Below are 27,689 nucleotides of genomic sequence, written 5' to 3' on the forward strand. Positions count from 1 at the left end.
GAATTCAGAGACAAAGCTAAAAAACAGCATGGTTTGATGATACCATATCAAACAATTTATTAATGCGCCGAATTGTTTTAGAACCGACTTATTTCTAGACATAAATAAAGACCGTACTTTTTAGTGGTTTACTATTACAAATTGTGACTTTGATTGGAGAGTTTTCTCATTAGCAATCATACCACATCTTCTTATATTTATATAGTATCACGTGATCATTTTCATATAAATTGTAAGACAAACGCACAGGAAAAATTACAAATAATGATAATTGAACATTTGAAACAGAAGTAGAAGGAACTTTGTTATTCCATATTTCAAAGGATTCAGAAACGGATCTTTTCCTTATTAATCATGTGTATGCGTTTTTGAAAACCTACATTGAACTTTGAATAACTACCAATGAGTATATACCATTAGATGTTGCACAGTTAGTCCCTGTCGTAACCATCCTTCAATTGTCACTAATTTATCAAAGACTATGATTTATAATGTATAATTTGCAAAATCCTAGCTAATACTTTTTTTTCAAAAAGTAAATGCCTTTAGACTGTGTTTACCTAGAAAGGGCTGATTTTTTTATGGGGGAGGAGTATATTATTTATCCGTACCGACTTTTGAGGCAAGTGAGACAATTTGCTTTCGTATTTTTTTTTTAATTTCAATTTCTTTTTTTTTTTTTTTAAATATATTCTTTTTTTTTTTTTTGCATTTTCTTTATAATTAAGTTATTGCTTTTCAAGTTTTATGCTCTTCTTTTGGATTCCTTCTAGTGACTATAAATCCAGATGTTCATCGAAAGAGACAAAAACAGACCGTTTCACTTCGTTTCAGAATTGAAGATTTGTATTGATATTCGATAAAAAAAAAATGACCCATTTGGACATTGTGAGAAATTAGTTCAAAGGCAGTTTTATTAACTGTGGAGGTCATTAAGAATAATGTAACTACAGATAGGTCGGTAAATGAAGTTGGATATCGAACTTTGTTTGCAGATATCTAACCAGTTTGTTGCATATAGTATTACTGTCTCTTATAAATGGCCTTTTTACAATAAGCAATAACGTAGTTTTCTTTGATCTTGGTTTTTACAATTTGCTGATAAAAGAACATCAAAATCCTACTTTTGGGATTGTCTGATTGTGTAATTTAGATTTAATAAATACTAAAAGATCTCTCCAATTAATTTGTCCGAATCATCTTACTAAAGCTTTTTTTATTCCCATCACAACATTGCATTCTCTTTTAGGTCTTATATATATATATATATATTGATTTTATTCCTTTCCATGCCAATACGGTATCATTTCCTACACATGAAGCTGTCGTAAAAAAAGAGGCGGCAAAGATACAAAGGGACATGCACACTCGTAAGTAAAAAATAAACTAATAACGCCAATTCGCCGTTTCAGAATCTAATGCATTCTGGGTAATATACTTAAAAGCGTACTATAAAACGTTGTGGTTGGTCAAAAACGTTCTAAACAATTGAAACTAGATATCATTGAGATGGGAGCCATCTCTGTGGGCCCCGCTGTGAATAATGTGCATTAAAAAATTGTATCTTTACCATAGGACATGGGTTTGTCAACTGAAATCAAAGTTTTTGACCTTGACCTTTGACCTATGAAGTTGTAAATAAATTATGACACACCCTTTGGTGTTGGTTTATAAACATGTCAAGTATAAACTTTGAAATGATAAAGGTTCTCAAGATATAGAGCGGACACGATCTTTACCATAGGACATGGGGTTGTCAACTGAAACCAAAGTTTTTGACCTTGACCTTTGAACTAGGAAGTTGCACATAAATTATGACACACCCTTTGGTGTTGGTTTATATACATGTCAAGTATAAACTTTGAAATGATAACGGTTCTCAAGATATAGAGCGGACACAATCTTTACCATAGGACATGGGGTTGTCAACTGAAACCAAAGTTTTTGACCTTGAACTATGCCCTAGGCAGTCGTTCATAAATTATGACACACCCTCTGGTGTTGGTTCATATACATGTCAAGTATAAACTTTGAAATCATAACGGTTCTCAAGATATAGAGCGGACACGATCTTCACCACAGGACACAGGGTTGTCAACTGAAACCAAAGTTTTTTGACCTTGACCTTTGACCTAGGAAGTTGTACATACATCATGACACGCCCTCTGGTGGTGGTTAATAAACATGTAAAGTATAAAGTATGAAATCATAATGGTTCTCTAGATATGGAGCGGACACAAAGTGTTACGGACGGACGGACAGACGGACGGACAGACGGACGGACGGACGGACAGACGGACGGACAGACTGATCACTATAGGGGACCGCCTTTGGCGGGACCCTAATTAAAACAATGGCGTAACGTTATTTTCATTTTGATGTACGAACAATGAGAAAACCCATAGTCCTCTAGTTTCTGAAAAGGCGAATTAAAAAAACGGCAGATCACCAGGTTTATAATACCAATAGCTCTTAGATTAATAAACTTCTGCGCTTTATTAATTACGACAATAACTTCTCAGAAAGTGTTAAAATGACTGTATTTGTTATTAACTGGTGTTCTACGCGACAAGTGCTGTGTAAAATGACTGTATTTGTTATTAACTGGTGTTCTACGCGACAGGTGCTGTGTAAAATGACTGTTTTTGTTATTGAATGGTGATTCACATGACAGAAGCTGACCAAACAATCAATGAAAACACTAAAACATTATTCTAAATACTTATGCTATTATATATAAGATAACAAAACAAATCGTATATATATATATATACTAGTTCTGAAGGACTGGCAAACTTAGAGAAAAACACAGACAATAAACATAAAAGTTAATGCTTTAACTGTCAGCGTCACATGTTTCAATCAGAACATTTATAACTGAACATATTGATGGACTTTCTCTGAATAAACCAGATGATTTAACACATAATGTCACTGAAAATAGTAATCTTACTACTTGTTTATATACAATTTTAACGCATTATTTGTGTTTTAATTGCTGTTTTATTGTTTTGTGGAGAAAACAATTTACAGGCGGTTTTGTTAATGGACATTGCAAATCAAGTTTACCATATATATATATATACATGAGTATTGGAACTCATTGATAAAACGTCCGAACTAAGCAATGTTTCTTGACAAAGCACTAAACCTTAATTACAGATCGTTTATTTCCAATTTTAAACACTTTTAGAATCCTGGACTTTTTTTTATTCAGATGGCTTAATCTTTAATGATTCTAAATGCAAAAGTGGTTTTTTTTTTACAATTTTACAATTTTTCCTTCTGGGTAACCACTTTCGTTGTTCCGTGACCGCCTCAAGTGTGAGAGGTCATTGATTTGATTATCGGCCGGGTTTAACAAAACACTTGGAAAAAACAAAAACTGCTCAGTCCGAATAATCCTTGTCATCATGGGCACTGCTACCTTTTGTACTAAGCAAGTTAAAAATCGGTCTTCGTGTGTGGGTATAATACAGATTAGATTCCATATCACATTAAAATGGGGGTTTTTTTCTAAAATGTTATATTAATCACTTGACACTTAACACAATTCATCATAATCTTCTAAACAACATGAAAATTATAGACCAGACTGGCTTTGTAGGATTTCTATATAATCAGTCTCAAATGTACGAAAATACATTCCCGCAAAAATAATTCAGATATAAATATTTAAAGAGGAATGCAAATAGTACTAAAGCGATGCACTGATGCTGACATAAAATGGTGCATTTAATCATTTATTCCGTAATGAGTTTCTTGTTTTTGTATTGACTTTGCTTGTTCATATTCCTTAGATTAGAAGAAAAAATTTGAATTGTTTTCTTTGATGGATTGATGTCTGGTTGTTTGTACTTCAGTTTGCAGAATAAAAAGATTAAAATTCTTCGAAAAAGACTCATTATTTAGCGATTAGTCAAATAACAAAATTAATTCCAGTTGAAGTATTTTCTTTTCTCATCATCAGCAGCTAGAAGTTAATATGTTATTGTATACATTGTCAAATGCATCTCCTCAAAATGTCAGATGACTTATTGGAAATTTCAGTAGTGTAAAACGAGCGTCTTATTAAACAATCATTTAAAATCGATACTGCAGATAATAGTTTTCATGCATCTTTGAATAAAGTAGAAACTCTTTGACATTGAAACTATTATTTATTAAATGATTCTGGGTTATTTATTATATTTTTTTTTATCTTTTATTTCATTTTTTTCTTTATTTATTTTTTTTTTTTTTTTTTTTATTTTCTTTTTTTTTTTTATTTATTTATTTATTTTTTTTTTTTTTTAATATTTAAAAAACAAAATACTAACTGGTGACTTAAGTTTGACAAAACAATCGTATTTGCAAATGCCAATTCTAGAAAGTGCGATAAATATTAACAAATGTCTTTTGTTCCTTCTCTGATTTGCAAATGATTAACTGGGGACTCGTATCATACTATTGTAGTTTCTAAAATGAAGTAAACACGCCAATTATTCGTATAATAAACGATCAAATTTACAATTAAGTCACCGACTGGTTTTTCTGTAGCTTCCATAAAATTATAACGAATACTCCCTCGTATAACATTGGCATTACTACAGGGAAACTTTTGATCTTTGTTTTAATACTTTTTTTATTTATATTATAGTCGTAGAGACCTTGATATTTTAAAATCAAGGTTTATAAGCCCCATCTGACTATTTATACACTCTTTACATGAAACAAAGTAATATTACTAGTTTTCTCGTTTGAATAGTTTAACATTGTCATTTCGGGGCCTTTTATAGCTGACTTTTTTCGTATGGGCTTTGCTCATTGTGTTGAAGGCCGTATGGTGACCTATAGTCTGTTGCGGAGAGTCTCATTGGCAATCACACCACATCTTCTTTTTTTTATAATATAACGAGAAGTTGTTGTATGATTGCCAATTTCATCTTTCCAACAGAATCCAATGACGTTTATGATTTTAACTAGAGATCACCATTCGGTCTTCAACAATGAGCAAAGCCCATACGAAAATACAAGCACTAAAAGACCCTGGAATAAATACTGTTAAACAATTCAATCACGAAAACAAACGACCAAGATCAAAGAACATATAAAACTGTAAGCATACACAATGCTGTTTTACATGTTACATTGATAGCTTAAATTTATCAATGAATGACAAGAATTATAATTTATAGCATAAAGATGTAAAAGTGTTTTAATTACAATATTCACTTTCATGCCAAAAGAAGCTTACCATCATTGTCAAGCCTATATATCAATTATTCTTCACAATACGTATTAAGGAGAGAAAAGTCATATGCAAACAACTTTCAAGGGGGGGGTTGGAACCCCCATTTTCTGGACGATCAATGCATTTGAAAGGGGACATGTAGTTTGAACCCCCCCCCCTTTTATGTCCGGGGTTAGGAACCCCCCTTTTTAAAATGGCTGGATCGATGTACAAATATAGGCCGCATTTCTTTCTAGACACAATGTTGAAAACGTTGTGTCGCGTTTGTTTTTGTTTTCTATACGCTACAAAAGAAGAAACAAATACATCGTTCAGTGGCGGATCCAGAGGGGGCGCAGAAGGCGTACGCCCCCCCCCCCCCCTTTTTGCTCGGACTTTTTTTTCTTTTTTGTAAAATGATAAATCAGACTAGACTTCGTGAACTTTCCCATTTCCCGTGTACTCTAGTATTAATTTTTTATGCGACAATTCTTTACTTATAAAGATATTTTTCGTGGAATTTACTGATTATCAAAGTCATGTGATTCGCTATGGTTGGAGTTGACCAGTGGGTCGAAAAAAATGGTCGCTCAGTCATTTTGAAATTCAAATTACAGTAACACATTGCTTAGGCCGAGGAAGAAAATCACGACAACTTCAAAGCGACACAGGATTGAACAAGAACGTATTCTATTTCACTATTCTTTCAAACAGAAAGTTATACTCTATAGACTATTACTCTCTCATGAAAAAAAGTTCCACAGCAATATTATCTAACTACGAAAACATGTTTAACCCCAAACGCCACAGACTATTTATATAATAGTTCTTAAAAAAAACTGGTCATTATCGTGATATATGGACTGCCCACATGACAGTGGTATTGACTAAGATAGTGATAATGACTTGAGCCGAAGGCGAGGTCATTATCGCTGTCGCAGTCAATACCAATGCCCTACGGGCAGTCCATGTATCACGATAATGACCAGTTTTTCAAGAACTATTGTTTATTTCATTGAGAAACCGTGTTTTGGAAAATTCTCATAAATTCAAAATACCTACAGTGAACTCGAGTAGTTGTTTGATTTCTATGGCAAATAGTGAAGACCAGTCGTAGTAATACTGCCATTCATTTTAGTGCAATTTTTCAGTATATAAATACTTATTAATCAAGTTATCTTTAATTTTATAATTAACGAAAACATACATGTATAATAAACAATTCAACAACTTAAATATAATCATATATAAAAAAACAGGAACATGTTTTATAAAAGGTCCATCTCTCTAAAAAGAGAAACCACGCCCCACCGGTCATCAACAGACGGAAACCACGCCCCAACTGTCATTATCAGACGGAAACCACGCCCACCAGTCATTATCATGTAAAAGTTCGTTAACGAACGGTTTTCTGGTCCGTTTTTTTCTGTTAATGACCGATGGAATTTATTACTGAAGAATAATGAATCTCATGTGACCGCTTTTAATACAATAAGAGAATCTTATTCTCAACCGATATGAAATAATTTAAAATAACATAGCTGAATAATGATCCCCAGTCAGTATAAGCTCTAGATAGATTTAAAGTCGTAAGTACGAACCATCTGATTTGAGGAGACAGTCTTAAATATTTGAAAGAAAACAGTTTACTCTGATTTTTGCCTTCAACAAAAATTCTGGTCGTATTTGGATTGAAAAAAAAAATCTTGTCCACTTTTTTGTTATTAGAAACGAAAATTTCCAACAGAATTATTTAGCATTAAATGAACATAATGACTAAAAACGGGCATATTTTTTGTGACAGGGGTTTTCATTTCTTACCGGAATGTCTGTTTCGCCGACCTAATATATGCAATACTTTTTTCAAGACCAGACTGCAACCTGCCTACTGGGTGTGGCCTTGATGTCTCCATTTGTTGGCCGTCATTCATAAATTCGTTGTCATTTCAGACTCATTCTAGGCCTTTGGTTGATTTTGAACCCCTCACTTCCCTTAATGTTGTTGGGTGAAACATATCAACCAAACATTTGGATAAGAATTGCATGTTTGTCTTTTTTAACTGTCGTGTCGGTCGTATTTTAAATTCAATCGAATAGCCAGGCTGATATCTTGTTTATAACAAGAGATTATGATAACTTAACTTACAACAAACCGGCGAGAATTTTCCATGTCTATTTTTTACTAACAAATCCTACATTATCAGTACATAGCTTTGGATCCATACTATCGTTTTATGATAGACAATATATTGAGAGAAAACAGCATCGAAAATGTCCAACCTTTATACCTTTACAGCAACTACAAAATATGCATGCCACACGCAAGGACCGTTTAAAAAGTGCATAAAAAATTATTACACTTATTTTATGTTTTTAATAAATTCTTTAAAAACTTCGCCCCCTTTTCCAAAATCCAGGATCCGCCCCTCTCGTTTAATAAGTTTTTACTGACCCTGTTTGAACTTTCAATAATACATGCACATGTTGTTGGAAAATAGACTTTTTACAAACGTATAAACAAATACTTCATTTAATGAGGTTGAAGTAAGAATCAAATGTAGCATTTGTACTAACAAACGACAAACGACAAACTGCAGACACATTTTTATCGTTTGCATAGTTTGTCAAAGTTTATGTAAACTTTGCAAACGTATGTTTGAAAGAAATGATCAAAACACGTGCGCTCATAGTCGTTTGCATCGTTTGTGTTAGAAATAAATCCACCCATAATATCGCATTCATTCAATATAATTTTTCAAATCTGTGAAAGAAGAAGACCTTCTGGTATATCTTGCTATGGTTGCTGTTTCATTAATGTATAATACACCGCATCTCCTTTCATTCATATTTCGAGTTAGAGCAAATACTAGTTGGTCAGGAGTTCGAATAGCGTGTCCGGAAGTGATGGCATGTCTTCATTGTCAGCATCCACGTTTAAAATCGCCTGGCGTGACGATCAGGTAAAAATCATGATTCATGGACAACTACTCACATCACATAGTTTGTTCTCGTTCTGATTATGCCACTGGACGATAAACAGCCACCACCGTCATCATCGTTATACGCGAACATGCCTTTAAGGTATACATGTTGTCTTGATATAATTGTTAAAATTTACATTTTAGTCGACTTTATATCGTGTTCATTTTAATCTCTAGTTTTAAATGTTTATTAAGTATACATTAGGAGCTTCGTCATCTTTAATGTATTGGATGAATAGACATCTGACAAGTTTAATTACTGCAGGCGATGTCGTGTTAATATAAGTTTATTTTAATTTTGTCTACAATTTGATTAATGGCGAATATGTAACATAATTTGTAGAAATTAAATGAATTGGAATTTTAATTGAGTTTGATGCATTAGTTGATAATAAAGTCTTATGGACTAATGAATGAAAGTAGTTTTTTTTTCAAATAAATTTGTCTGTAAACTTTTCCAAGATAATTCAATGTGAGAAGCAAATCGTTACATTTTTGTACAATGTATTTTAATGATATATAATTATGTATATGGTTGTCCTCGTGAAATTAAGATACCAGAATCTTATTATTTATATAATTATTTAATAATTTATATAGAAGTATTATCATTAATCAACAAAATGTTAACATATTTTGGCAAATAAATCAGAAGAGACAAGTTATTTCACGATTTATATTGCCATACAAAATCAGTGATAATATATGAATTTGTTGTCTGTAAAAAAGACTTCATTCCAAATCTTTAAGAATAAAACATCTTTTAAAAGTGTTACTGCATCTAGACAATTTGAGATAATGACATTATTGCAGTTTTGTCAACACTAATTGCTCTTTTAAGAACAAGAGAAAAGATAAAATGATAACTTATAACTTCTATGTATGTCCAATGTAGTTGTCTCATATCTTCGGGGCTGACGCCGCTCGGATATCAGAAGACTACATCTCATATGTATAATGTGTTTAACTCAGTCAAAGATTGGAAAAATGTTTTGGAGATACAATGTATTTTCCTAACATAGAAATTCATTGATGTGTATTGATAATAGGTCAGCACCTCATTTGTTTATCGTTCTACAAGGTCAGCTGATCCGTCATTTTGATTGTTTAATGAGATTGTTTTGCCTGGATATTGGTTATTCCCAAAGATAGGTCAATCAGATTATATTTTTTTCGTAGTATTGGATTTAAGGTATTTTTGAAAATTTTGTAATTGATAAATGTAGTTGTATATAGTGCCATCTACTTTAGAAGGCTTCATTTTGAGTTTTATTTATGTTTTCTTTTGAATAAAAAAATTGTAAAAATTTTACATTTGAGCCGATAATTACATTACAGCGCGCATAAAGCGATTATTGGATTCCAAACTGAAATTGGAGAGTGATACATTATCAAGATCGTATACGGAAGTTCTTTTTAATTATAGTGCTTATAAGGGAATTAAAGGGGTCAATCGCCCTCTCGAATCTCGGCTCTGATTTTACGATAAAAGTTGTTAGGATTCATCCGCCTTAAACAAACAAAAAAGTATATAAAAACTCTTGGCTTATGGGACTGCGCAATTTTCGTTTTACGATCAAAGTACTATAATACTACAGTACTCTAGTAAGCTTGTGCAACTTCGATTCAGATTATTGGGCTCAAATAGACTGTTAGAACCCAATATTGGCAGAAAATGCTCAAATAATATTATATAATCAGTTTTCTTGTTCAATTTATAAAAGATGAAAACTAAAGAAATATGAAAAAAAAGAATATGAGGAGGGATAAAAAAAAGTGCTCCTTCCAACTTATTACTTTTTTGGAGAAGGAAATGTTAGTTTCTGTTTAAATGTTATCAATATGCCACCAGATTCACCACTTTAAATGTTGTGCGTTTTATGTATTTTTTAATAAGACCTTGTGCAAAAAATTGGTAAAAATTTCAATTTTGACCCCGTCACATAAAGTGTGGCAAGTGTGTAGTATTTGAAATTAGACCAAAATAAATGACGTAATTTTGAATACAAAAATCAATGAAGATTAGGAAAACAAAAACATGAAAGATGAATCAAGATTTTCGTTTACTTTTTCAATCAGAAATTGCGTAGCTAAACTTTTTACCATATATGGAATACTATTCAGACGATACAGAACCAACAGAATATATTCGAGAAGTCGAAAGCACACATAAAAAACACACAAAAAAGAATATAATAAAAGAAGTATTCAACTATACACCAGGAATAAGAACAATCAAATGAGTCTTGCAAGAAAACAGAAGTAAAAATAACACCCACCAAAATTTGTGACAACATGAATGGACGAAATGTGGAATATCTGTCAATGAAACACATTCAACAGTTGTCAAGAAATTGTCAAGCTGAAAATCCTAGAAACCGTAGTAGTATTATAAATGTACCATAAACAATAGATTTCATGCTGGTCAATATATTTATATATAGACAGCTACTGGCGATATAATCATTGTAACACTAACCCCTGTGGTGATTGTGTCTATAAAACATTTTGTATTGTAGACTTTGACTCGTTATAACCTTGGTTTGCTAGTTAATGTGTTTGTATATTTGGTCAAGTATTAAATATTTATACCACAAGCAGGTGACGTAAAATTATTACTATTTTGTACAAGAAAATTCAATTCTTGGTAAAACAAAACTCATTATAAATACAAAAATTTAGAGTGTGTACTGCAGATGAGTGTTTTATCTACAGATGACTCAACAGTGACGCTCGATAAAAAAAGACCACATAAAGTGCCAAGTTGAATTGCATTGAGGACCGCACATTTCGTGACGTTTTTCCAAATACAGTTATATTAGCAATCTATTCCTGGGGTAAAACATCCTTAGTTTTCCTAAAATTCAAAGGTTTGTAAACAGTTAATTTATATGTTTGATCATATCAACGTTGCTAAAACGTCCAATGACAAATATGCCATGCATTATCAGAACGAGAATAAGTAAACAATAAATACAATATGTAGGTCGTGTCTAAGAGACCATCCAGGATGATGGTCGGGAAAATTTGGACTGCCACTGGAAAAAGATGGCATATTAAATAGTGACAGACATAATGCCTTGCAACAAGCCACCTCCTGAACCCTCAAAGAGTTGTTGCGAGAGTTCTTTAACTGCAAAGAGCGTGTCATTCTATTTACACGTGGCATCGGATTTTACGTACCCATTCTGACCGAACGTGGCTGCAAACATGTACATCCCGCACAGCCATACGGACGCCCCACTTTGGAAAGCGTTTTGCTGCCTGTCTGAAGAAGGCCATGTAACCATATTTCTATTCCCCAGTCAGCCTTTGGGGTATTATAGTTATGATAATTCATGTCAGCACATAAGAAGTGACCAACGGACCAGTGAGAATAGTCATCAAATATGTCCATTAATTTAATGTTCAAATGTGTCCTAGTCTCTCTTTCTCTGAGAAATTAATATCCTACGTCAATCATTTTACACGAGTATGTAAAGACATCCGATGTATATCAGAGCACTTCACATTCGTTTTCGCAAAAGTTAGCTCATAAAACAGACGTTTATTGAATAAGCCAGATTCCATCATACATTACATTGAGTATTGAACAAGAAATTCATTTGGCGTCTGGACCAGAAAACATTTAATGTAATATTACCTTTTAACGATAGACAAATCAGTCTCTTGACACCTTCCTTTTACAAATATCACCGGGCAATATTTCCAAACGACAGGAACGAATAAAACTAACGCTGTAATTACTTATACATATGTGAAAATCCTTAAATGAATTCACTGAATTATTTTGTTATTTGCCTAGCTGGTTTTGATTTCTAAATTTCAATCGTTTTTAATTCATTTACACATATTTTTTTTGAACAAAAAAAAATAATTGAGACCGAACTCAGATACTACAGAACGACTTTTATAAGGGTCGTGTGCGTTGAGTACAACCAAATACTTTTTTTTTATTTCTTAATTGGTCAACAAAGTCTGGCTAAGCACAACGTTAACGCCAAAATTGAAATTTACTTAAATGTGTTTTCTTGTTTGTGGAACAATTATGGAACGAACTGGTTATTTTTTTCTTCGGTAAATTAAGTATTATTTTTATCATCACCAAAATTCCATTAATAATAGGACGAAACATCGATATTTTTTAGGTAGAGGTAGTGGTCAAACTAAACCTAAACTCCTGTCTTAAACAGAGCAAGAACCATATAAATATCGGTTAATAAACTGATCATGTAAAATTCCATCACATTTCTGCTCTTATATTTCCATCTGACCTATCAGAAACACATATCAACTTTAATAATTTTCCATATACTTCAATGACAAATTATGGTTGTAATGACGTCAATGTGCCTAAAGGGAGGTCATCCGTGATATAATCCTTGTATCTGCAGATGATGTTAATCCAATAGCTACTTCGGGCTCCAGAAGTAATTATATATAAGTTTATATCCAGAACATTTGCGAAGTATTTACAAATGTATTTTTTTATTTCTAGAGGCGAAAGATACCAAAGGGACATTCAAACTCATAAGTCGAAAATAAACTAACAACGCCATGACTAAAACGAAAAAAAGACAATCATTAGTATCCGTTAAACTATAAGCAAAACACAACAAAGAAAACTACAACCAGGACAACATAAACCCCACTTAACACTGGGGTGATTTCATCTGCCCCGGAACGGTAAGCAGATCCTGCTCCACATGTGGCACCGTAGTTTTGCTCATGTTAGTACAAACCCGGCTTAACCAACCCTATGGACGAAATGAGCTATAAATATGACTTATAATTTGTCGAGGTCGCCTTCAATCCGTTGTCGTGACTTTTTTTAAATCTTTCCCTTTGATGCCGTCCGACCAATCTGAACTGATGAGGGGTAGTTCTAACGACCTTGACTGCTTACGAAGGCCAGTCTTGCAAGGTCTACGATATAGTCAAGAATATCAAAAGCGTGGTGCTAAACATCAACAAACAATCAAATCTTTTTGAGAAAAATTAAATAACCCATAATACGGGTAACTACAATGCATATTTACTGAACAAACTAAGCATAATCTGTATATTTTAGCATTATAAATATCAACAAATACTTTGGTTGGCATGACACAGGTTATGTTCTTTTAATATATGTTATGATGGTATGAAACAAAACTTCTTACGGGAAGGATTGTGCCTGATATTCATATGTGGAAGACATAATCTTTCAGTTTAATTGAAGTCTGGAGCTGGCATGTCAGTTAACTGCTAGTAGTTTGTTGTTATTTATGTTTTATTGTCATTTTGTTTATTTTCTTTGGTTGTATCTTCTGTCATCAACCTCGGACTTTTCTTGAACTGAATTTTAATGTGCGTATTGCTATGCATTTACTTTTCTACATTGGCTAGAGGTATATGAAGAGGGCCAGTTGAGATCTCATAAACATCTTTAACCCCGCCGCATTTTTGCGCCTGTCCCAAGTCTGGAGCCTCTGGCTTTGGTTAGTCTTGCATTAATTTTAATTTTAGTTTCTTGTGTACAATTTGGAGTTTAGTATGGCGTTCATTATCACTGAACTAGTATATATATTTGTTAAGGGTCCAGCTGAAGGACGCCTCCGGGTGCGGGAATTTGCATTGAAGACCTGTTGGTGAACTTCTGCTGTTGTCTGTTCTATGGTCAGGTTCTTGTCTCTTTGACACATTCCCAATTTCCATTCTCAATTTTATTTGGTGAACTCGTCAACGGGCTTGAAATGGTACCCTTTTATCTACACTTCATTTGATTTCAATAATCTAACTTTTAACACAACTTTGAATTTTACGAAAAATTTAGAATATTCTATCCAATGATTATTTGACGTTAGATTTATTTGGCAAAATCTATCAGAGTTCTTCATTTCGTTTTGCACATTTAAGCAAAAAAATATGTTTAAACTTGAAACTTCATTTCGTTCTTGATCAGACTTTTAAAAAAATGTTTTATTCGTGCTATACATTACTATATTTAGACAATTGACAAATTATGATATTTTTATCGTATCCAATGAGGCAGATAATAAAACATCTATTTTCGTCCTCTATTAGAAGAGTACGTAATTAATAATTGAAAAACGGAAGATTTCAGAAAATATAATATCATTGTTGACCTTTCTGATATTAGCACGACACCATATATATGCACACCATATTTGTAAGAAAAAAGGCTGAAAAAAGAATTGACCTATAATGGTTTGTCTTTTACACATTGTGTCTTGGGTGGAGAGTTGTCTCATTGGCATTCATAAAGCATCTTCTTATATCTAAGAAATAGCATAAGTTTGCTAATTTTCGAACAGGTTGTTTCCGGATAATATGAAACAAATACTACAACAGAAGTATATATATTTCCTAATTGGATCTTCTAAGAAAATTATCTTCCTGTTGACGGGCGTTCTTGTTATATATGATACGAAAGGAAAACAGCATGAAAGCTTTAGAACAAAGCAATTACAACTAAAGAAATTACTATAATGATTTCTCGTCACTTTGTTGTTTTTTGTGGCATTATCGCCATTAAGCAAACAGCATGCAACTATTCAGTTATAAAAATAGAATTATGAAAAAAGAAAGAAAAGACGTCCTTAGCCTCAGACGAGACAAACAAACAATATAACTTAGGAATAAAAAATAATTAAAAAAAAGTACATTTAAAAAAAAATACAGAGCGTTGATGGTAACTTTATGCGGAATTTCGAGAGTATGGCTTGGCTTAAGTGTATTCATATGAATAAAATGATCTTGGTCACAAGCCGATGAGAAACCAACCCAACGACAATATCACAAAAGATACCTAAAGAGGGGAATCTAAGCCGAAGACAAAACAATATCATGACAGGAAAAAGACAAAAACATACTTGACTTTGATTAAAATGAGTTTTTCTTAAAGCGTAACCGTTGCTACTTATGCGAAACATATGCAATTCTAAATAAAAATAACTAGAGGGTATAGGCCAATAGTATATCATTGACAAAAATAAATAATAAGACATCTATATGTATTATGTAAACATTTAAGTTAGAGGGTCGTAAACTTTAGTGTTGAGTGTCAATGTTCGGTCGATTAAAGAAGCCAAAAGTTCAAAATATTTACATCACGCGAAAATAAAACACTGTATTTTCAATAAAAACTGTACTTCATGAAAAATAACAAATGGAAGTTCTCCAACATATACAGAAAAGCTAGAAGCTTTTCAACTTAACATGTAAAATATATGTTAACAGTTTCATTCGCATCGCTCATGTCTCTTATTGAATATTTATATTTCCTGTTGCCAAAAGCCAAATTGGTAAATTGCGTGCGGATTTGATGGTAAATAAGAATAGGTTAAGAATGCTTCAATACTATTAGCATCAGTATTTACAAATCTCTTTCACCTTTTATTGAATTATAGTATCATACGACTCATTTATCAACAGAGAACTAGACTAGCTATTAAACTGAAAATAATCTATTATCATACATTGTATATACATTTTTATTGATCTATAATTATTAGTTCAGTGTATTGTTTTCTTCCAAATCAAACTGTCAGATTTAAGTTTATGATGCAAAACTTTTTTTTAAATCCGGAGTTATGATTTCTATAGTTCAGTGTATTGTTTTCTTCAAAATAAAACTATCTGATTTAACTTGTTGATGCCAAACGTTTTTTTTTTTTTTTTAAATCAGGAATAACTACTGCATGGCCTCCGGAATATAGAGAACTGTACATATGTGTGAGACAGTATTGTTACTTAACGGAAGATTTACATCAAATAAATGACAATCTGTAAAAAAAAGACATTAAATATTAACTTGTATATTAGTGTTTTTATTTCCTTAAGGTATTTTTAACAAAAGTATATAATGGTTTGCTAAAAGTTAGGTAAAAACTGAAAAATGCTTAGAAGTATCATAACACTTATCGCTTCAAACCATTTGAGACCGCTTAGATATAGGAGTAAGCAGTGTATCTCATCTTATTTTTCAAAGTTGTTTTTGTGGATTATTTTTTGTGTATACGTACTTAGTAATAGTTCTGTTTTATAAGATTATTTTTTCTTCTTAATAATTGTGTTTGAACATCTTTATAGCTGTCTTACATAGCAGTTTTTTTTTTTTTGAGAATTTGAAAATTATTAGTACATAGACATAATTAAAAGATTAGCTGTAGACCACCAAAGGAAGAATCTGAATGTTGTGACGTCAATAAATTTCTAAATTATAGGATTTCTTTATTTTTCTCATCTGTTTGTTAGAATAGTGAGGAATGAAAGAGGCCATGCAGCTCATTAAATCTTGTTTCAAGCGCTATATCTTTTTGGATAAACTTTAATTAATAAGTACATGTAATCGTAATTTTGTTTGATAAGACTTGACACATTGTCACCCGCTAAATAGTTTTCACTAGTATGATGTAAAAACTATTATATAATTTTTCATTTGAGTTATTTTTCAAACTATTGTTTGACTGCATTTTCAAGCGAAGTTAGATATTCTTTCTTTATTAACTATATTCTGTCTCATGAACGAACCCAAAAAGCTGTCACGGTTAAAATTTTAGAGACAATCGTTTACTCTAAAATGAATCCGTCCTTTTGCGCCATAAACCGTTTGCCCCCTCGATCTACAAATGAAAAACAAGAGAACATATGACCATAACTTTTCCCCGGAACAACAAAAGATGATACTCAGAGGAAATCATTATCAAAAGACAAACAACAATCTACTATTTGACAAACAAAATACACAAAGAACTTCAACACAAAACCCTATAATAAACGGGTGCTCCGGAAGGATTAGACGTTCCGGATCAACTATTATCACAGCCTAAATCATAATTAGACAGACATAAACGGATGATAGTATAACAAATAATATTTTGAAACCAAAAAATCCATATGAGGAATATGTCAAAGAAACAATAACCCGACCAAAGAGCAGATAACTTTTGCGTTGCAAGCATTACAACATGGTCTTTCAAATCCAGGATATATATCAATTAAAGGCCATTCAGTTTTCTAGATAGATAAAAACACAATCAGATCGTTCTGCAATATTTGAGTACCATATTACCATGTGCTACGAGCTTATTTTCTTTTAATTTATTTTCTTATACTACTAGTAATATAGAACATCTTAATTCATACAATTCGGCCATTTACACAACAAACAACACTATCATAATGTAATTTGAAAGCTGCAACAAAATCGCACACAATTGGGGTTCTCGTGATACAGGAAATTTGGAAATAAAGTTATTATTGCTATTATTTTTCATCTGAAGTTTTTAAAATTGCCTCATAAAAATACTCGAAAAATCCTGCAAAATAGTCAAAGCTATTAGTAAGCTCAATAATGCATGCAAGTCGAAAGAAATAGAGTAAATCTAAAACAAAATTTGAAGTCAGCAATAAATTCAACAAGCTCAAGAACATTTTTGGCAGGGAAGAGAGAGGAGGGTGAAGAGCAACACGCAATGCGTTCATTAATGGCTGGATTGTTTAACTGGACAATACTATTTGAATACCATGCAAGTGGACCATGCATCAAATTGCTTGAGCCTTGCAACATTACTTTTTAATGTTTTGACACATTTAGTTTTGATTATTTTTCATTACCGAAAGGTGTAAACGCTTTTGATTGCAGAGTTGTATCAGTAAATGAGGAATATTATATGAGAGCAGTAATCGTAATGCAATTAACAAATACCTAATAAATATAAGTAAGGGGAACATTTGCATTTTCATCTAGATTCATCTGAAACAAGTACATGTGATTGTCCAAAATCAAGAACTTAGTAGCGTTGTAGCTTACAACTATAATTTTGTAATGGAGTCTTTTTGTAATTGCATTTGAAAGTAAAAGCGTTGACCATACGCACATTTTTATAAATAGCGCTTCATAAAAAGTATACTTCGATTAACGCTTTTACATCCCAATAAAACTACATAAAGAATATTGCAATTCTCTATGTTAAAACAAGCAGTACAGTTGTTGAAGATATATAGTTTTTAAATATATTACGCCCAACATGCAATAAAGAGCCTTTGAAGTAAGGGGAATGAAACGTATGTATAAGGTTTATTAAAGAATTTAAAATATAACTATTCATGACATACCTTGAGCAAAGGTGTTGAATTTACAGAAGAAGGTTCCAAGAACAAACCCTTCTGTTAGATTGTCTACCAAGTACACCCAAGAACACCAAATTGTAACGAGTAAATCCGAAACAGCAAGATTGACAATGTAGTAGTTTGTTGTCGTTCTAAGTCGTTTGTTCCACGCAACAACAACAATTATTAGTATGTTACCCGTAACAGCAGTTAAAATTATTAATACAAACAAAGCAACTTTCCATATAATTTCTGGTAAAGGAACAACTTTTAAAATTCCCGGATAATCAATGTCTTCGTAATCTAATAATACATTGGTTAAATTCGTGTCATTTCTAATCACACTTAAATTCATTTTTGACAGTTTCCAAAAGTGTCAATGAAAATATAAAACTTTTTGTTCCTTTAAATATCTTCCTTTATGTCCTACTGCGCTGTCATTTCCATTGACTATCATTCTAGTTTTCTACATTCTGTGAATGACAACCTAATCAGGCCAATCAAAAACAGGTATCCAATATTACCCAATACTCGTGTCGATAAAATGGCGCCGTATTGATCAATGCGTGGTTATTAATGAATGCCGTTTGATGCAGAATGAAGAAAGAAAAAAAATTGTCAAAGATAATAACTTAATTGTCATTACATAATAGGAAAAGATAAACTTCTTGAATAAAGACACCTGCGTTTTGCTAATGAAATCTTTGAAAGATTTAATTGCTTATATTCTTCGGAATGCATTTGGGCTTTTGTTTCATATCAAAAATAAATCTAGAATTTAATATCACTTAAATAAATACCGGAAATTTAAATCTAATATACTAAATGTTTTAGTGACAAAATAGAAAATTGGAATAAATCAGATTTAATATTTTAATGTTTCAGGAAAGTAGAACTTGCAATATTTTGTGTTGTTGTGCATTTTTTTTAATCACACCTGGGAGTCCTTAGTGTGTAGGAAAAGAGTATTAAAATTGCTTTTCAATTATTCATATTGTATTGATTCAATTATTGTAAGATTATTTAACACTTCACAGTAATTCAAGATTCTGAACTAATGAAAAAAAATGTATACATCCTTTACTGGTTCCTTTTTTTCAAGGTTTTTGCATATAGTATAAGAGAACTATTTACATAATAGATATATCTATTAATTTACAGTAATTATTGTTGATAAAAATTATCACATAAATCATTGTTCATTTCTAATTTTGCAGTGTTCTGCGTAAAAATTGAGAGTACTGATTGTATAAATACAAATGCTTAGTGACCATAAATGTCCTAATTTTAAAAAATCGGCTAATTAATTTAACTGTAAATATTTGTATCAATTCAATCCAGTGTAAATTTTAATTATTCTGTATTAGTTTATCTGAACATTACAGAAATTTCAATATATCGGTTATCTAACATAGTTACGTTTAAATCAATGTAAGATAGCTTACACTATTAGTTATTCCATATAATGCTCTGTTCAAAGGTTTGGACAGCACTCGAAGACTTATCATTCGCAAACAAATATCAGCGTGGAATAAATACCAGTATTAATAAAATGCTGGTATGCTAAACAATGATGACCAACAGTGTGTGTGATAATATTAACAATATGAAGAAGCTGATGACGAAAATGGATTGATGTTTTGCGTCCAATGGCAAATATTACATACATGAGCCTCTGGCCTTTGTTGGTCTTGTATGATTTTTAATTTTAGTTTCTTGTGTATAATTCGGAGTTTAGTATGACGTCCATTATCACTGTACTAGTATACATATTTTTTAGGGGCCAGTTGAAGGACACTACGGGTGCAGAAATTCTCGCTACATTGAAGACCCATTGGTGGCCTTCGGCTGTTGTCTGCTCTATGGTCGGGTTGTTGTCGCTTTGACACATTCCCCATTTCCTTTCTCAATTTTATATCAGGGCGATAACATGCTAGTTTGATATGAAAACGAGCTTTATTAGGTACTTGTAATGTTTTGTGGACTTGTTTATTTTTACCTTTTTGTCATTATGTTGCGTCGCCCGTTCTTTAACTTATTTTTGTTTGTCTATCAGATGTCATTTTCTTCGAAACCGGATTAGTTCAAAGCACAAGTTCATTCAATGAAAAAAAGTTTTAAAAGGACATTTCCACAACAAAATAAATTGGTCAACAATTTCAAACAACTTTAACGTAATGCTTGGACTATACTGTAGTGTAAGATTATTTAATTATTGGGATTTTATTAAAAGGGGGAACCTTTCTCTAGAATAAATATATATACATGTATATATATATGAAACACAGCTAAGATAAAGTAACTTATCGTCGCTGGGCTTCTAAAATGTTGTAAATTACAAAGTTTTCTAGAAAAAAATATCTCACAAACAGGCTTTGAAAATTTTGTCAAAATGCATGCTTCCAAAATGTCGTATGTGAACTTGAACATTTTTTAAATAGCTGTGAAATAAAAACTTTGGTAATTTCTGGATTATCCAAAAACTTAAATTATTTTCACAGAAATAAAGAACTGTACAATTATTTTTTTCTTAAAGCCATTCTACAACGATTTTCAAGTTTTCATACAACATTTTGGAAGCAAACTTTACAAAAAACTGACATTGGAAATTTTGTAATATGTCTTGTTTCACACATTTTGATTGGGGTAACTGTATGCTATTTTGTAATACCAAAGATTTCCTCCCGCCCAAACCATTGGTGTCAAAAAGTATTTTTAGCCAAAAAAGTCATATACGACATTTTAGAAGCCCAGCGACGTTTATGTCCATTTCTTTCTAACACAAACGATGCAAACGGCTAAGCGCGCACATGTTTTGATCATTTGTTTCTAACAGACGTTTCCAAAGTTTACATAAATTTTGATAAACTATGCACTCGCTAAAAATGGATCTACAGTTTGTCGTTCATCGTTTGTTAGAACAAACGTTACATTTGTTTCTAACTTCACCCTGATTAAACGATAATTTTGTTTCTACGTTTGTAAAAATATAAAAAAGAAGATGTGGTATGATTGCCAATGAGACAACTATCCACAAAAGACCAAAATGACACAGACATTAACAACTATAGGTCACCGTACGGTCTTCAACAATGGGCAAAGCCCATACCGCATAGTCAGCTATAAAAGGCCCCGGTAAGACAATGTAAAACAATTCAAACGAGAAAACTAACGGCCTCATTTATGTTAAAAACAAAAAAACAAAAAAAAATGAACGAAAAACAAATATGTAACACATAAATAAACGACAACCACTGAATTACAGGCTCCTGACTTGGGACAGGCACATACATAAATAATGTGGCGGGGTTAAACATGTAAGCGGGATCCACCCCCCCCCCCCCCCACCCCCCCTAACCTGGGACAGTGGTATAACAGTACAACATAAGATAAGAACGAACTATAAAAATCAGTTGAAAAAGGCTTAACTCATCAGATGGACAAAAATACAAGTGGACGTGTTTACCAACAACATGTGCATGCATTATTGAAAGTTCAAATAGGGTCAATAAACACTGATTAAACGATGTATTTGTTTCTATTTTTGTAGCGTTTAGAAAACATCAACAAACGCATCACAACGTTTACAAAATTTTCGTTAGAGAGAAATGCACTCTTAAAGTAGTAAAAACGACAAAAGGCAATTGTCAAATATGTAAATGAACAAATCATAGTAAGTATAAAATCAATATTCTCTCAATTGATCCCTGATTAAAATAAAAACTTTGCTATGGATTTTATGCTGTAACTATAGAACCCAGATTGTCGTTAATATCATTCTGGTCCATTACATATCCATTCCAGATCCTATTCTTGAATTGAAGGAAACAAGTAAGAAGATACAAAGTGGACAACCATAAAGTGTTGGTATATAGGATCATTTTAATCGTTTGTGTACCAAAATTTTGTTTATTGAAAATTTCACAAACATTCTTCTTTCAATACTTAGTGGCAAGTTAATTCTTAATACCAACATTAACACATGCACAGAACACCTAAATCCATTGAACTGTTCGACGCCCAGCGACAGATATTTCATGCATATCCAGGAAGAGAGCATATAAACAAGAACAATTTTAAAAATATAAAAATGTAATGAAAAAAAATTATAATGAATGGTCTAACAATATTCCAAAATGTGTTAAACGTTCCATAACAGCCAGGACGTGAGTGTGTATATTCATCCAACACATTTGAACCATTGAACGATAAGGACCTGTCGCGCGAAAATAGTCCAGACATCAATACTAAATATTCCATTCATCATACTTGAACTAAATACAGAATAACTAACAGTCATTAGATAATATGGTTTTGTAAACGCAGCAAAACGTTTTGCTGATTATCTTGTTTTATTTCATGAACTTTTGTCCTCATTTATACAAAATTCCTATGTCATGGGTTCCGTTGCTGTATCGATAAAATGAAATGGTTTTCTTCATGCTTAATTTAGTTTAACATGTTTTATTTCTTGGACTTTTGTCCTCATTTATACACAATTCATTGTCATGGATCCCGTTGCTGTTTCGGAAAAAATGGAATGGTTTTCTTCCTGTTTAATTTAGCTTAACGTGTTTTATTTCTTGAACTTTTGTCCTCATTTATACACAATTCATTGTCATGGATCCCGTTGCTGTTTCGGAAAAAATGGAATGGTTTTCTTCCTGTTTAATTTAGATTAACAAATAAATGCAGAGCGGTTCGTGTTTCTGCATTTGGAAACGCAATTCAAACACTGTCATCGAATGAGTGATAAAAAATTAGTTTTGTGTCGAATTAATTACAGTTGGAAAATAAACTATTATATTACACAAGTCTTATAGCGTTAAATATCCCGATATAGATGTGCATGTATCTTTGAAAATCATTTTAATGCAGATCAACATTTAGTATCTTTTGGAAAGAACTGGATGATATAAGATATCAAAAGACAAAAAAAAATGAAGACTCAGCGGTCATTTCTTATCGCGTTCTTAATGCTGGTTATGTGTGCCATCTTTCTATTTTTAAAAAAATCAATTATTTTTTTCTTAACTTTAAAAAAACTTAATGATGTTTTTGAACAGCAACCGATATTAGACCTGATTTCATATTAACAGGAAATGTAATTTTAGCTTGCTTTTTGTAACTGCGAGCATTCTTCAATTCAGTATACGATTCTTTATTAATTTGTGATTTATTAAAGATGTACTACCGGTATTAAAAATCAAAAGTTATTGCGTTATCGGTTTCTCTTTTACTGACGAACTTTGATTGTCCGTTGGTATTTCCGGTCTTTTCCTCCCGAACTACTAGTCTATTGTTTCAAATTATAAGTTACAACTGATGAGTCATACATAGCAATCAGTGCACACAACCTTGAGTTGGTTGATTAAAATTACTTTGCATAATTTAAGATATTGTAATTGATTAAGAAAATTATGTATGCATATGTTGTCGCAAAATTGTCGAAAATTTAATGGAGACCAATTTAGTTCTAAATTAAGATTTATGAATAAAAGGCGTATTTACCAATGAGATGGCTTTCAACCCCATACAGTTTAGAAAGTATTGAGTTATAGGGGACACTATAATGCCTTAATAATTGGACACTCGTATGAAAAATTCAAAATGTTCCAAGTGTAAACTCACAAAAAAATCCGGAGCAACCACTGACATAGACTGGATCCCTGTAACCAGCCTACTACTGACAAGATTCCTAGAATCCGGAATAGGAATAGTTCCATTACTTCATTGTACTTTTATTGTCACGTGGAATAAGAACATAATAGTCTAGGGATATTACCCTTAACTGTTAATTAGATAATAAAAGACTAATGATGTAAGTGTGATAGAAATTAAAGATTTCGGTGAGAAGTTAAGTCTAAATAACAGCTGACAGCTGAGCAATACAGACTCTTGGGAGACTTTAATTATATCTGCCGGTTAATTTTAGGACTTGTAAATCAGAGATTTTTCTTTACACTAAATGCACCAAGACAATTCATTTCGGTTTCCCGCGCTTTCCAATGTCGTTGTAATTATAGCATACATAAAAATAAAATAGAATTTTGTTTGTTTATTTTGCATGTGGAATAAAATTTGATTATGCATTTCTGGTCGTTTCAAAAAGGGTACGTTTTGATTAGATTTTATTTGTGGATCAAACACTACTTAAACCACAAATGTGTAGCAAACAATGATCGCTTTAGCCGACTGCAGGCTAAAAATACATATCCATACTCGTTCTTTTCCTTCTCATAGTACTTAATCTACCGATATGCAATAATGCTTGACTACATTGGATATTGGCGGCTGCACTTCGGAATAGATTTCTTACAGCATCATAAACGAATACAGAAAGACATGATCTTAGGGGGTGTTGCTAAACGGTGGAAACGGAATACGGAAAGGAAACGGAAACGGAAAGAATTGACATCTTTTCTTTTTGGTTATCTCGTCTACATAGGCATGTTTTATAAAGTATAACACATGTTTACAAGAAAGAAAAACAGAGGAATAAATCTAAAATAAAAGATTTTAGAGCATAAAGTATTGAAATAATTAGCAGGACATATCATGATGAGACTATGTTTTTAAAATACAAGATCCCAGGCAAGATCATGCATACGTCGTTTATGTGATTCAGGAAACGGTTCGACTTTTCTTATTTTAAAAGAAGTTGAATAAATGTCAATAAGATAGTAACCAACAGCACAAAATGGACATTGGCCTCGATTCTATAGATAGGTTGTGAAGTAATACATTTTGGGGAAATGCTTTTCATCAATTTTTTCTTTTGTTTCATTTGTAATTGTCTTGAATTTTTATGAGGGGTATCTTGTGGCGCCTTGTTGCGTTGTTCTGCATTAGTAATTTTCGTTGTAACTTTTCGTGTATAATGCAAAGAAAACTAAAAAGAAACCTAATGTGACAATGATGTAAAGACAACAACCGATAAGGAAGCCCGGGAACTAGAATAATATAATCTCTATTTTTATGTAGAAAATAATTAAATTGACGAAATCATTCACTATACAAACCTTTCTCACCCGATTACAATACTGAAGTACGCTGTTTGGTATTACCGTCGGAAAAGCAAATATGCAACTACTAGAATTTAAAACTCATGAATAAATACGAATTGATGTGAAACAAGTAGCGGAAAATTAGTAGCCTACATGGATATACAATTTGCACAGTTTCCTTACCAATATAGTCGTAGTCATGTCCTATGCCTTTCAAACTCCAAATGTCCACACTCAGTCAGCTTTAAATATCATACCGCTTAATTATTCTCTGAAAAATCAGTCCCTCTCAAGTAGCCGTGATTTTTTTCTTCATTTTTCCAATGGAAAATAGTGTCACTCATTCAGTATGATGTTTTACTATTATTCAAAACATTTAAAGATAGTCGAAAGATACCACAGTAACATTCAAACTCAAAAGTCGAAAATAAACTGGCAACGCTATGACTAAAAACACAAAAAAGACCAAAAGACTGAAAAAACGAATAGACAAACAGACAAACAATAGTACACAAAACACAACATATAAACTAAACTGCGATATTTACTAAAAGCATTGATGATATTATTATAATCCAGCCGGTTACGCATTATGTTGGAGCATACTATATGTTAGAGCATCTTAGAGAGAATGTATAGCGCAAATGTACAAACGTCTGCTGTTCTCCATTCATCAGGTATTCAGCTGGTATTGATGATTGAATTTGTTGCAAAATTCATTTTGGATTTAACGGTTTGTTTAGTGGTAAAATTGAGAATGGAAATAGGGAATGTGTCCAAGAGACAACAACCTGACCATATAACAGACAACAGCAGAAGGTCACCAATAGGTCTTCAATGCTGTTTTAATATTTAGTTGATGTCTTCTTAATTAATGTAATTATATAAATTGAATTGTTCATTCAGTGTTTCTGTTTTTGTCATGTTCGTTTTCTGCTGGTTTTAGTCTTTAGTGGTGGTATACTTTGAGACTTCTTTTTTTTAATCTGACCTGGCCCTACCAAGTGAGCTTTCACGTCACTTGACGTCCGTCGTCCGTTTTTGTCTTTGATAACTTTTCCAAAAATCTTCTCTGAAACTACTGGACCAAATGTTACCAAGCACATGTCTTAAAGGAAGTTATTTAACAGTTTTCGTTAAATTCAATGCAAGAGTTGTCTATTGAAAACCTCTATGAATAGTGAAAACCTGAGGGTCATATGATTTCTAATATATATGAGTTATCGCCCTTAAATAACACATTTTACCACTTTCCAAGTTTGCCTTTAGTATAGAAAAATATAAAAATAGTTGAAAACTATTAATTGCAAAAGTCACCAGCAACACAAGATTTACAAGGAAGTCAAAATTTCCGGCGAAATCATTAGTCGACTCGTTATTAGAGTCTTCGCTCTTAATGATTTTACCGATCTTTGGTGTTGTTACCAAATATCTTGAAAACTATAACCGATAGCTAGAAACTATTGAAACAAAAATGGTCAGCAAGACAAGATCTACAAACAGGTTAATATTTCCGTTATAGTAAGTAGACTTTTTAAAGTAATGCTTGACCTTAAATGACGGACGACTTTTCATCCTCTCTTGTGTTTTGGGTAAAAACTAAAGAAGATAGAAAGATTTTTATCATGAACTATTCAAGTCTATAATGTTGGAGAGTTCCTGTTGTTTAAGATGCACAAAGACCTGGATGAATGGCACGTACACTTTCTATCATCTTCAGTGTTTTTTACGCTAACAATGTTATGTATTTCCAAAACTGTTTGCTATATTTTGATAACTAGCTCCTATTCTATTGTCAACATAATTGTAGTGTGATTTCATTTATACTTCAGTCGTTAATTATTTTCGTAGTTCTTTCCATTTCTCCCTTATATTCCGTCCATATAAATATTTCTTTCCGTTTCCGTTTCCGTTCCGTTTTCCGTTTCCGCCGTTTAGCAACACCCGATCTTAGGAGATGCTACGAGTACATATAGCAGGAGTAAGGTATACGTAATAAGTTGAACACAGGTCTTTGGCGACCGTCTTTATTCATTAGTTTCACAATTTTTCGAAACATACGGAGAAAAAAAGCTAGAGAATTAACCATTGCTGAAGACTGACTGTTGACCTCGAGATGTCTCTTGGTTAATAACCAAAGCGTACCCAAATTGCACCTATTTTGAGTTTTTTCACGGCTTTTTTTTTAAATCCAGAGAAAATTTTCCTATTCTGTTTTTATTTTTTAAATGTACATGTATCCTAAATCACTACATAGTTCCATACATTTTACATTAAATTTATACTGAATCATAAATCAAGAGTAGGAACCGACATCCAAACGATTCTGTAATGAAGAGCACCTAAATTGCGTCCATACAAAAATTCAAATCC

At 32.2% G+C, this 27,689-nt stretch overlaps 1 protein-coding gene across 1 annotated transcript in view; it reads right to left on the reverse strand.

Annotated features, from left to right (window-relative positions):
• The window catches only part of LOC143044904 (QRFP-like peptide receptor), a 44,735-nt gene extending 25,981 nt beyond the window's left edge, over window positions 1–18,754 (reverse strand). Inside the window, exon 1 of the mRNA XM_076217136.1 lies at window positions 18,316–18,754. Within this exon, the coding sequence (XP_076073251.1) occupies window positions 18,316–18,664 (349 nt within the window). The 5' untranslated portion in view covers window positions 18,665–18,754. The remainder of the gene's footprint in view (window positions 1–18,315) is intronic.
• Window positions 18,755–27,689: the final 8,935 nt, after the last annotated feature.

This window comes from Mytilus galloprovincialis, chromosome 9 (genome assembly GCF_965363235.1).
Source record: "Mytilus galloprovincialis chromosome 9, xbMytGall1.hap1.1, whole genome shotgun sequence".
NCBI classification, from domain to species: Eukaryota; Metazoa; Mollusca; class Bivalvia; order Mytilida; family Mytilidae; genus Mytilus; species Mytilus galloprovincialis.